The 12,460-nt window shown below is 39.6% G+C and overlaps 1 protein-coding gene across 7 annotated transcripts in view; it reads left to right on the top strand.

The window, feature by feature from the left end:
* REPS2 (RALBP1 associated Eps domain containing 2) overlaps positions 1 to 12,460 on the top strand; it is a 261,022-nt gene that overhangs the window by 181,585 nt on the left and 66,977 nt on the right. For 6 of the 7 annotated variants that reach the window (XM_087427758.1, XM_014791129.2, XM_087427756.1 and 3 more), the window contains exon 13: positions 1,239 to 1,375. The exons of the other annotated variant lie outside the window; for it this stretch is intronic. In XM_087427758.1, coding sequence (XP_087283884.1) covers positions 1,239 to 1,375 — 137 coding nt within the window. The remainder of the gene's footprint in view (positions 1 to 1,238; positions 1,376 to 12,460) is intronic. 7 annotated transcript variants of the gene reach the window in all.

Here is a 12,460-nt window from a genome sequence, read left to right as displayed (position 1 = left end):
GCCATTATGGTAGCTTTATTAAAGATTGCAGCCTTGCATGACAAACAAAACTCTTGACTACCACAAAGAAACCTTGAGGAACTTATTTGGGAAATAAAAACTCACTATGTCGAAACCAGCTTTACCAAGAACTGAAGTTGCTTAATAGTAATTGATAGATTCTAATTTCATAAGTGCCGCTATAGTACCTAAATGCTAAGAACAGTTTTCTGAGGTTAATTTGTCTCTAGGACACATCTCTGACTCAAAGGTCATTTTCTTCTTTGACGTGAAGTTAGCCGAGAAGCTGAATAAAACAGATGTACACATCCACTTCTTAGAAAATCATATTGGAACTCGTCCACAAACCTATTCCTAAGCAATAGACTATTGTACTGAGTTGAATTAATTTATAAAATAAGTAGGTCTTTAATAAATAGTCTAGCCGCTACTGCCAGAAGATTTCTTCCCTGGCTCATAGGCAGTATCAGAACATTTTAAAAATGGAATTTAGAAAGAGAGAGAGACAGGAGTTTGAATCAAAGCTATGTAACTTTCTACCCATGTGACCTTTGGCAAGTTATTTAGTTCCTTTTTCTTTAAAAGTCATTATTGGAGTTACAGTCTCAGAAGTTACCTAGTTAGCTACTGCCTTATTAGAGATTGAGGGAGAAGGTTAAGAAGAGGCTTTTGCTTTGAAAATTTCCAAAAACCCATATTTCTCATGGTAAGACAACCTAGACCCCTCAATCTGACTGATGTGTGTTTTCCTTTCCTGAATTTCGTTTGTGGCATATTCCCTTGAACATTTGATTCTTACTCTCAGTTTATCTGTCCCAATTCCATATGTGCCTGTCATCGCATTTGCATGTAAACAGGAGAAAAGTTCTGCAATCAGTTAATACCATGAAGCCCTTCTATTAAAAAATATGAAAGTACCTTAAGTGGAAGGGTTTACATGTTATTAACGATTCCAATAGAAACTGATTTGAATTTACAGAAAGCTTTTCCTTTTGCGTAAATTTAGGTCTAAGGTATAATAAGAGCAAAGAGGTTGAAAAAGATTCTGATTCACGGTTGGGGTTTAGGCAATTATTGCAGATAGTGGCATCCAAGGGACAGTAGAATTTGTGGTTGTTTTGGGAGCTCATCAGTCCTTTGCGGTCACTTTGACATTTGGGGGTATTTTCCATTTCAGCCCAACTTCCGAGAGTAAAGCTTTGCTGTCTCCCTTCTGACCTTCCCTTATTTTGCTGCAGATCTTACTCTAGCACCTCCATAGAAGAGGCCATGAAAAGGGGCGAGGACCCTCCCACCCCGCCACCGCGGCCACAGAAAACCCATTCCAGAGCCTCCTCCTTGGATCTGAATAAAGTCTTCCAGCCCAGTGTGCCAGGTGAAGTGCCCCTATGAACCCCAGCCGTTCCCTTTCCTGTTGGAGTCAGTGGATGGGTGTCTGCCACAAAGGCCTTTGTGTGTCCAGATAATGGGCGGACCTGGCCCTTTCCCATCCCTGGACGGTCTTCACGTTGCTATGATATTCTTGGGAGGGAAAGTGGTTCAAGGCAGATAGATATCACATGTGTCTGGAGCCTTGCCCACACTTGCTATGGGTCAAGAATTATGAAATTCTGTACCAAGAGGATAAAAATGGTTCAACCCCAGACAGCCACTGAGTGCGTGGCTGGGGTCTTGTTCCTGCATTGTGGTAATTTGTATACAAGATTGCTGTCTGTCATTTCCTCAGACACTTAACGCGGTTCTTCTGCGAAAGATCTTGGTGATCAGTGCCTGGCCGGAATCTTCTGCATTTTATCCTTGTGGCGAAGATCCTGTGTCCTGTAGGGTTTAATGTTTCCTAAAGCTGACTGATGGTTAGGGGGTTGGTGGAGGGGTCTAGGGCAGGGACTCTTTCAGGTGGGCTCCTCTGGGTCTTCTGGGGCTAGGACTTTATTGAGCCAGCTGCTGTACAGCTGGGCTGGAAGCGAGGGAGATCAGAGGGGCCTGTCTGCTCCCCTGGCTGCCTGTGAAGTGGGAGACATCCTCCTAGGGAACCTGCAGAACAGCAGATGAGAGCCATGCCTTTTCTTTAGTGAAGGTGCTAGGATACAGCGCCGTCCCAAGTGTTATTTTGGGAGCGACGAGGGCCTTTCCACTGACTAATGCAGGCAAGCTATAAATACAGTGATTTCCTGGAACTTTTTCTATATCTATGTGCATTTTAAATCAAGCCAGCCTCAGATGCTAGTGATTTGCAGATTATTATCTTTTATACTAAAGCAAGAAAGGACTCTCCTTGGCTCACACATTAGCATGACCTCTGTGTCCCGGCAGAGCTCAGCATGTTTTATTTGTTCTAATAAAGTACTCTCCTCACAGTAAAGTTATAGATTGTTTTTTAATATACTAGAATCTGGAACTCTCTGTGAAATTTGATTCTCTGCCATGAGTTCATCAGATAAAAATTTGCCTTGAACTTTCTCCTATACTTTGATCCAAATTCTGGCATAATTTCATAGTAACTGGTATTTGGGGTGGGAGTAGCCATGGATGATGATGCTATAAAAATTTCACATGGCTGGCATATTATGACCTAGAAGATTTTTCTATGGATACAAGAAGATTAAAACAATCTGGGAAGCTATCTCAGTATGTTTTCCTTGCAAGGAGAGATGGTGGAAACGTCCATGCATCTCTCAGGCTGTGTAACCCCAAAAGGTGTGCCAGCTGTGTTGGAGAATGGGTGTGCTGTGGCTTTGAAACATTGCATCATATAGTGGAAGAGACATGACTGGATTTAGAGTCCAGCTCAGCTGCTTATTAACTGTTTGATTTTCAGCAAGTGGCTTAATCTTTCTGTATCTCAGATTCCTAATCTGTAAAATAGGGCCAATACTTCATGGAATTGTAGGGTTTTGCAGAGATAATAAACATAATCCAAATAGCACCATGTTTGGCCCATAGGCACTCATTCCCACAGAAGACCACTGAGGAAAGGGACTCGGAGGATAAAGCCCCCTGACTCCTTGACCCCCAGTGGCAGTTCTGTGATTCATTCCCCACAGTTCCTTGGAGGACTCACAGAGGACTGAGCCGCAGGTGCCTGCTGTATACCGCATTCATTAACACACCTTTTCTTGGCTTTCTTCCCTCCTGCCGTGTCTCTTTCCCCACACCCAAATAAAATACCTGTTCCCAAGTCCACGTCTTAGAGGCTACTTTCAGGAGAACCTGAATTGACAGCTTCTTTTTACATTTCCAGTATTGATATGACTTCAAGAGGAAAAGTATTTTGGTTTGATAAATGCCAAAGAATAGCTGGGCAGGTGACATCTGTATTCATAGCCTAATCCCATTGTCTTTTCAGTGCAGGTTTACACAAATGAAATTTTAATGAGCAGTTTAAATTGATCACATGAATAACAGAGCATTTCTGCAGTATAAAAAGCAGGTAGTACCATTGTGTCTGCTTAATTTATTTCCATGTTGGTTAATTCTCACTGGAAAGTTTAAGAGTCTGTCTATATCACGTAGAATTTTAGTGTATTGCATATTGCTATAAATGACTTGTTAAAATTCTGACTAGCTAGGAAAGCATGAAGTGGAGTATAAACCTATGGAATAGTGCACTCAGTGAGAACCGTGGTGCCCATGTAGTAACCCCTCTGCTACATTTGTCTTTACATGTCACTTTAGATAAACTGGGTCACACTATGCTTGCTGTCCTGTATCCTGAGCTTCCCAACTACCCATCTTTCTAGTTCATAATACAGAGCTGCATCATTTCTTTTTAATGCCTGTGTGATACAGACGTACCATAATTGATTGTGCATTGATGGAGATCCTTCTCTCGCCCTATTTCCCTCTCCTTCTTCTTGTCTCTTCCCCTCACTTCCTTCTCATGCTCATACACTACTCCCCTCATATGTGCTCTCCTTGCTCCTTTCTCACGGGTGCCCCTTGTAACCTTTTTCTTTCCCCCTTGTGTCCTCCTTGCATACCTCTGTGCTCCTTCCTGCTCCCCGTCTTTTCTCCCCCTCTCCTTTTCCTCCCCTTCCCTCTCTGCTTCTCTCTTCTCTCCCTCCTTTCCTCCTTTACAGGCGTGAGCCTCCCTTTCCCAGGCTTCCCGATCAACCTCACCTTGCCCTCATGTCATAAACAAGGTTATTAATAAACAGAGGTTATTAATGACTTCATATCCATATCTTTGTTTCCTCGTCTACTTATTTTCTTGTGTGGAATTCTACAAGTTGGAGTTGCTGAGTCAAAGGCCATAGACCTTTGAAGTATAGATGTATTTTGCTAAACTGTGCTGTAGAAAACATAGCTATCAACTTACCACACCGCTAACGTTGTCTGAGAGTGTTTCCTCTCATCCTCGCCAACACTGGTTAATGTTCATCTTTTTTTTTAATGAGGTCACATTGGTTTATAACATTATATAAATTTCAGGTGTACATCATTATATTTCAACTTCTGTATAGACTGCATCGTGTTCACCACCAAAAGTCTCGTTTCCATCGTCACCCTACACATGTCCCTCTTTACCCCTTTCGCCCTCCCCCCACCCTCCTCCCCTCTGGTAACCACCAATCTGTTCTCTGTATCTATGTGTTTGTTTGTTTATCTTCCACATATGAGTGAAATCATACTGTATTTGTCTTTCTCTGTTTGACTTATTTCGCTTAGCATAATATCCTCAAGGTCCATCCGTGTTGTTGCAAATAGCAAGATTTCATCTTTTTTATGGCTGAGTAGTATTCCATCACATATATATGCCACATCTTCTTTATCCATTCATCCATTGATGGGCATTGAGGTTGTTTCCAAGTCTTGGCTATCGTGAATAATGCTGCAATGAATATTCATCTTTTTAATTGTTACCAATTGCATTTCCTTGATTGCCAGTGAGACTAAACATCTTTTCTTACCATTATTGGCCATTAATACTTCTTTTATGAATTGTCTACTAGAAGGCCCACTCAGCTTCTGTTGCTACATCTCTTTGCCTAACCACAGAGGCTGTTTGTCTCTTCTTCACTTTTCCTACGAGGTTCTGGACCTATCTTATTTTAAGCACTTGGGAATGTGAGGGTGGCTGTGGGAAAGAAAGCTAACCTAACTTGCTGCTTCACTGGGTTCATGCCCTTCCAGTCCCCAGTACCATATCTTTCTGCCAACCTTATCACTTAAGACAAACTCTACCTGGGCCACCCTGTTTATAACAATAGAAGAATAAGGAAAACTAAAGAAAAGAGGGGAAGATAATGTGCGATGAAACAAGGTGTAGACTAGAGTTGAAAGGGAAAGATAAAATGAAGCCAATGCTTTAAAAAATGAGAATCACGGGATTGTGAAAAACAGAGTGAATGAGGCTAAGTTGCTGAGTCAGAGTGGCCTAAAGTGGAGTGATAGTGTGGAGAAGAAATAGGATGGAGAGAAGATGCAAAGAAGCAAGAATGAAAGAGGGAAATGAAGAAAAAGATGAGATGGTCATTACATAGGAGTGACCATGTTTATACAAAGGGAGAAGCAGCATATAGGATAAGAGACTGTAGAGACCAAGGGGAGGAGAGCCCACAGACTGGGTGTAGGATTTGGACAGGATTTAAGGGAATAGCTTAGAAGTGGGTGGCATGAATGCCTTCAAATTTATGAAGATAGGTAACGTGATACAGGGAACAATTACAAAGGGCTGATTTAGAATATAAATCTAGAAAAATGAGCAAGGCCAACTTTGGCAGTGTGGGACAATTGGCTTTAACTTTGATATCTGTAAAGAGAGTGTGAACATGTGATTTACAGGAACCTAGACTATCCCAGGGCTCCAGATAGGTGGGTGCTGGTATTACACCTAAAGCATGTGTTTTCATAGTGAGAAACTGATATAAAATAATCGCTGTGTATAAGAGGGAGATCACCTTTGTAATAGCTGATCCAGGTTATGGAGCCCTCCTCTCATAGTCCTGCACAGCTGCCACGTTTGAGAGAAAACAATGTGCAAGGAATTCAAAGTCAGTGATAATGCAAGCGTCCAAATCTAGAGACAGTCAAACCCAGACTTGCTCAGTGATGTTTTGATTTTAGAACTCTACACTTACAGCTGCGAAACATATTTTATTACTGAGATTCCTGTAAGAAAAAAAAATCATACTGTGAAGGCAATACTTTTTAGACCCTAACCTCCTTTTTCTCATTGAAACAGTTGTTTTCATAAGGTAATTTTTTTTTTCATGAAAGGGGTTTCTTCTGTTCCACTGTATGGGGTGGGAACTACCCTCCTTCCACTCTTGACACTGAGCCACCCCTTCCAAAGCCATGCCTGAGGTTTGCAGCCTGAAGTTTCCATGGTGACCATCACCTGCCTCAGTGCCGCCTCTGCTACAACAGCCCTGTTCCAATCATTGAGCATCCACCTGGCAGAAGAGGCAGAGATTGTGTGGAGGAGACATAGCCATCCCTTTAAAGCTTCAGACCAGGAACCTTCATCACTTCCACTCAAATCTAACTGGGGAAACCTAGGCTCGTGGATATAGCTAGCTGCCAGGCGGCTGGGAAATGTCATCCCTGGCAGGGCAGCCATTTCCCAGTGGTACCCCAGTAAAAGAGGAGAGTGGATGTTGGTGACAGCTCTTTCTGCCACATCCTGTATGGCCAAATACATTGAGATCCACAAGTTAAAACCATTGTGATGCCTGAACAAAACACATTCATGGATAGTATCTGCCCCTGGGTAACTGATGTCCTATCTCTGCTTTAGACATATTGATAATAAAAATTCATTCCATGGTTAAGGAATTGTGGTACATCCATATTGTGGAACTTATGAAGTTAAAAAGAGTAAGGTATGTGTACTAAGTGGAGAGCTATCTGAGATAAAGTAAGGGAAAAAGGCATGGTACAGAATATATATGTTCTTAAATGTATAGACAATTTCTGGGAGGATACTTAAGCAACTGGTAACAGTGGTTGCCTCTGGGGAAGAGAATAAGATGACTGGGGACAGGAGTGAGAGAAACTTACTTTTCATTGAATACCTGTTTGTATCTTTTAAATTTTGCCTCATGTACAGATATTACCTATTACAAGAAATTTACTTTTTATTCTATAGCTGTAATGACCAGATGGTACCTGAGAGTGCCAGAGATGTCTTTCCTGGCTGAGTTTACCTGTCTCAAACTTGTCTACCATTCTGTATCCAGGGAATCTTTATGACCAATCTACTGCCACCTCCTAGAATGCAACTGAAATGACAGAAGCATTCCAGAGCATTCTTTAAGGCTCTGATATGTTCTTTGGATTCCTCTTCCGTGCCCCTCCAACATGGAGGGTTAGTTTGGGAGGACCTCCATTGTGAGATTACAGATGGTCGAAGTGTTGTGATAAGGGTTCTGTCTTAACTTGAAAGGGAAGTCTGTTTATTGGGTGGTGAGCTTAGAAGACTCTGTCCTGGGTTTTCTACAAATGAATATTTCTTTCTGCAACTTGAGAAATAGGTAAACCCCTTGGGAATAAGAGATGTTCTCAAGATCAGACTTACCTTTCAAGTTCTCTAAAGGATGAATTTGGCCACACAGACAGCTTTGACCTCACAGATTTCCTTTTTGTATCATTCCTGTGAGGGCCACTTGTTCCCTTTTAAAATCTAGGAGGATTTAAAAATCTGGTAGGATTATGGCATTCCTGCCCCATCCCCAAACTTTTGGATCTGCAGTACACAGCCAGCCAAGGGTTCAGTTTGGCCATCTTGATAGTTTTTTTTTTTTTAAATGAAAGCTTTATTGAGATATAATCCGCATACTATAAAATTCATATAAAGTATACAGTTCAGTGGCTTTTGGTATATTCATAGTGTTGTGCAACTGCCAGCATTATCTGATTTCAGAACACTTTTATCATCCCAAAAAGAAGCCCCATACCTGTTAGCAATCATTCTCCATTCCCCTTTATTGGCAACTGCTAACTTACTTTCTTTTTCTGTGAATTTGCCTGTTCTGGACATTCCGTTTTAATGGACTCATATAATATGTGGTCTTTTGTAACTGACTCCTTTCACTTAGCATAATGTTTGCAAGGTTTATCCACATTGTAGCATGTGTCAGTACTTTATTCCTTTTATGGATGAATAATATTACATTGTATGAATATAGCACATTTTATTTATTTATCATTTTATGGACATTTTGATTGTTTCTGCTTTTTGACTATTATGAATAATACTGCTGTGAGCATTCATGTGCAGGTTTCTGTGTAAACATGTTTTCCTTTCTTGGATATATACATGGGAGTGGAATTTCTGGGTCATATGGTAACTGTTGAACATTTTGAGGAACAACTGAACTAATTTCCAAAGCAGCTGCACCAATGTACCATCTTACTAGCAGTGTATGAAGATTGCAATTTCTTCATACCCTTGAAGCACTTGTTATTGCCTGTCCTTTTTATTTTAGCCATCCTAATAGGTATGAAGTGGTATCTTATCATGGTTTTGATTTGCATTTTTTAATGACTAATGATGTTGAACATCTTTTCATGTGCTTATTGGCCATATTTATGTCATCTTTGCAGAAATGTCTATTCAAAATCTTTGCCCATTTTTAAATTGGCTTATTTGTCTTTTATAGTTGAGTTGTAAGGGTTCTTTATATATTCTGAATACAAGTCCCTTTACAGATATATGTTTTACAAATATTTTCTCTCATTTTGTAGGTTGTCCTTTCAACCTTTTCGATGGTATCCTTTGAAGTGCAAAAGTTTTTAATTTTGATGAAGTCCAGTTTATCTATTTTTCTTTTGTCACTTGTGCTTTCAGTGTCACGTCTAAGAAACCGTTGCCTAGCTCGAGGTCACAAACATTTACTCTTTTCTTCTAAGAGTTTCATATTTTTAGCTCTTTTATTTAGGTCTGTGATCCATTTTGAGTTTGATTTTTGTATGTGGTGTGAGATAGGGGTCCAAATTCATTTTTTTGCATGTGGCTATCCAGTTGTCCTAGTACCATTTGCTAAGAAAACTATTAATTCCTTGTTTAATTTTCCTGGCACCCTTGTTGAAAATCAATTGACTGTAAACATAAAGGTTTATTTATGGACCCTTAATTCTATTCCATTGATCCATATGTCTATCCTATGCCAGTACCATACTGTCTTGATTATTGCAGAATTGTAATAAGTTTTGAAATTGGGAAATGTGAGTCTGCCCCCTTTATTCTTCTTTTTAAAGATTGTTTTTGTTATTCCGGGTCCTTTGTATTTCCATATGAAATTTAGGATCAGCTTATCAATTTCTGTAGAAAAAATAAATAAAAATCCAGCTGGGATTTTGGTAGGGATTGCATTGAATCTGTAGATCAGTTTGGTTAGTGTTGCTATCTTAACAATATTTTTTTTCCTCAACTTTATTGAGGTTAATTGACAAATAAAAGTTGTATATATTTATGGTGTACAACGTGATGTTTTCCATCTTAACAATATTAAGCCTTCCAATCCATGAACACGGAATGTATTTACATTTATTTAAGTTTTTAATTTCTTTCAACAGTGTTTTATAATTTTCAACATACAAGTTTTACACTTCTTTGCATTTATTCTTAAGTATTTTATATATTTTGATGTTATTCTAAAGGGAATTGTTTTCTTAATTTCATTTTTGCAGTCTTCATTTCTAGCGTATAGAAATATAATTGGGTTTTGTGTATTGATCTTATATCTTGTAACTTTGTTGAACTTGTCTCTTAGTTGTCTGGACACATCTTATCATTAACTTAGATAATGAGATAGGAAACATACTCGTTATTGGACTTCTGACTGCTTAACTAATCCTGTAGCTACCTACAAATCAAGGAAGAAATCCCTTTCAGTGTTTGGAAAACATTGAAAGAATCATTACTGAATGCTTGCATCCAGTTTACTTTTTTCTCATATGTGAAACCAATTGATCTAGTTCCATTTATCGAATAGTATATTCTTTATCCATCAATATGCAGTGTTCACTTCATCCTAAGCAAAGTTTCTCTGTTTGCAAGAGTTGTTTCTGGGCTCTCTACTCCATTAACACATAACACTAGATATAATAGTGATAATGGCTGATACGAATTCGAGGCTTACTTTGTACAGAGGACACATTTACAGCACTTTACGTGTGCTATCTTTTATCCTTACAATAACCCTAATGAGGTAGGTGCTGTTTTATCCCCATTTTAGAGTTGCAGAAACTGAGGTACAGAAGTTAATTTGGCCAAGGTCATGGAGCTAGTAGATCGTGGAGCTAGGACATAAACTCATGCAGTCAAGTGCTAGAGCCTACACTCTGCTGCCTCAAGAAGGGGCAAGTATTTCTCTTCTCTCTGCCCCACTTGCCTCTCCCAACTTGTCTACTTGGCTAGATATTTAGTAAGTGTGTCTCTGTTCAGCTGCCTCTGCTGGAGGTTGAGTCCTTAAGATAGGGCAGAAGGCAGAATGCTATTGTTCCTGTTGGTTGCAGGCCTCACCCTGCTTCACCAGCCAGCTGAGGACTGGAACTCATCTCCAGACCCGGGCAGTTGGCTGCCACTAGTCGTTGTCGTTGAAGGGCCGGGGTATGCCTTCTAGCTTCCTGGACCTGAATCCTTGATTTCAGGCTTTATCTTGTTTGTGGTAGGGGTCTGTCCTTAGAAGTAACACACTCAGAATTCATAGTGACAGAGCATTAAGGTTTCCCTTTGAACTTCTCAGTAGTAGATAGGTAAAAGATGTCGGCTGCAGTATAGCATTACTTTGTCATGAGATTTGAAGTCTAGAAGTTCATTTAAACATAGAGAAGTATCTTTGGGCTGTTGGGCTAGATGAACATTTTCGGAGGTAAAAATACAGTCCAGGTATTTCCAAGCTTGACTGTGTCAGTATTCAGCGTGTTCATCTAGATACATGCCAGTCTCGGTTTTTGGAAGGTGTGGTTGCAGTGTGCTGTCTGTCCTAGGCTGCTGCTTGCCTTTTCCTGCTTCTTTCTCTGTTTATAGGGTTTTTTTTTTCTTTTCCAATAAGTATATGAAAGTTTCTGTAGTAGTACAGTGCTGTGATTTGTGCTGGTAGAAGACAGAAGCCTGGAGAAGGTTTACAAAGGCTTGCCAAGGTGAGGGTGTAGCCAGCCCTGCTATTGGGCAGGGTGCATTTTCTTTTATATGCACCCTCCAGTTTTACAGCTGTCCTTGGCTGGCTGAGTGCTTTAATGAGGGAGTGTGGGGAGGAACAGGACTAGAATCTCTAGAGGATGCAGTGAGAAATGTTAGTATAACCTTTATTTTTAAAATGCTTATAAAACTCATTTGAGTAATAGACAAATACTTCCTTATGTGTAAAATTCAAACATTATAGATCTGTCCCTTCGCCTCATCCCCAAGCCCAGTGTCCTCCCCAGGGAATGTATCCCTCTGACATTTTCTAGTGCACTTATGAATATATATGTGTACCTATCACATCAATTTCATGTTTTTTTTTGCCTTTAAAATAATTGGCATCACATTATACATGTTTCCCCCAGGCCTTTTCATTCTATATTATTTCTTAGAGATATATCCATGTCAGTACTGATAATTTTGTAATTCTTTTATATATGTTCTGTATACTGGCTACTCTATTAAAAACTGTATTTGGAAAAACTTCAAATGTATGTAAAAGTAGAGAACCCTCATCCTCAGATCATTTTGAAGTAAATCTCAGATATTGTATAATTTCATACATAAATACTTTATATGTATCTCTAATGGATAAGGCCTTTTTAAAAAACATAACCATTAAACCTTTATCATATGTAACAAAATTAACAATCTCTTAATATCATCTAATATCTAGCCAATGTTCAGATTTCCTGAATTATCTCAAGTATGTCTTTTTATAGTGACTTGTTCAAATCAGGATCCAAACAAGGGCTACGTGCACATTGTGTTTGTTTTGATATCTGTTAAATCTCTTTGAATTTGATAGGGTCCTCCTTCAATCTCTCCCCACCTTGATATTCATTCATTCATAAGAAAATCATCCACCCTGCCGACATTTCCACATTCTCTCTTTGGCTGGTTGTCTCTTCTTCCATATCCTTTATTTCCTATAAACTAGTAGGTAGATCTAGGCTTGATTAGAATCAGATTCTATTATTTTTGGCAAGAATACTTCCTAGTGATGCTGTGTACTGCCTACTGCATCACCTTAGGAAGTCCCTGATGTCTAATGCCTCTGTTTTTTTGAAGTTTTATTGATCAGTGAGTTCACATGGTATTAGCCTGATTCTTCCATTATGATAAAGATCTGCAACAGCCTTTCAAATAATGGTTTTATCAGGTATTGATCATCATTGCCTACGTCCAGTGGTGTGTTGGTAAATGTTTAACAACTGGCCATTTGCCAATTTTTATGGTGTGAACACTCCTGCCGTGGCCAATTTCACTCTTTCTGATGTGTCACTGAGTGTGGGGTTGGAACAGATGTGCACGGTTGGTTCTCGCAAG

This window comes from Ceratotherium simum, chromosome X (assembly GCF_057802395.1).
Source record: "Ceratotherium simum simum isolate JZ-2026a chromosome X, ASM5780239v1, whole genome shotgun sequence".
In the NCBI taxonomy this organism is placed as follows: Eukaryota; Metazoa; Chordata; class Mammalia; order Perissodactyla; family Rhinocerotidae; genus Ceratotherium; species Ceratotherium simum.
Note: the sequence above shows the minus strand (reverse complement) of the source record. Positions and strands in the feature narration are given on the sequence as shown.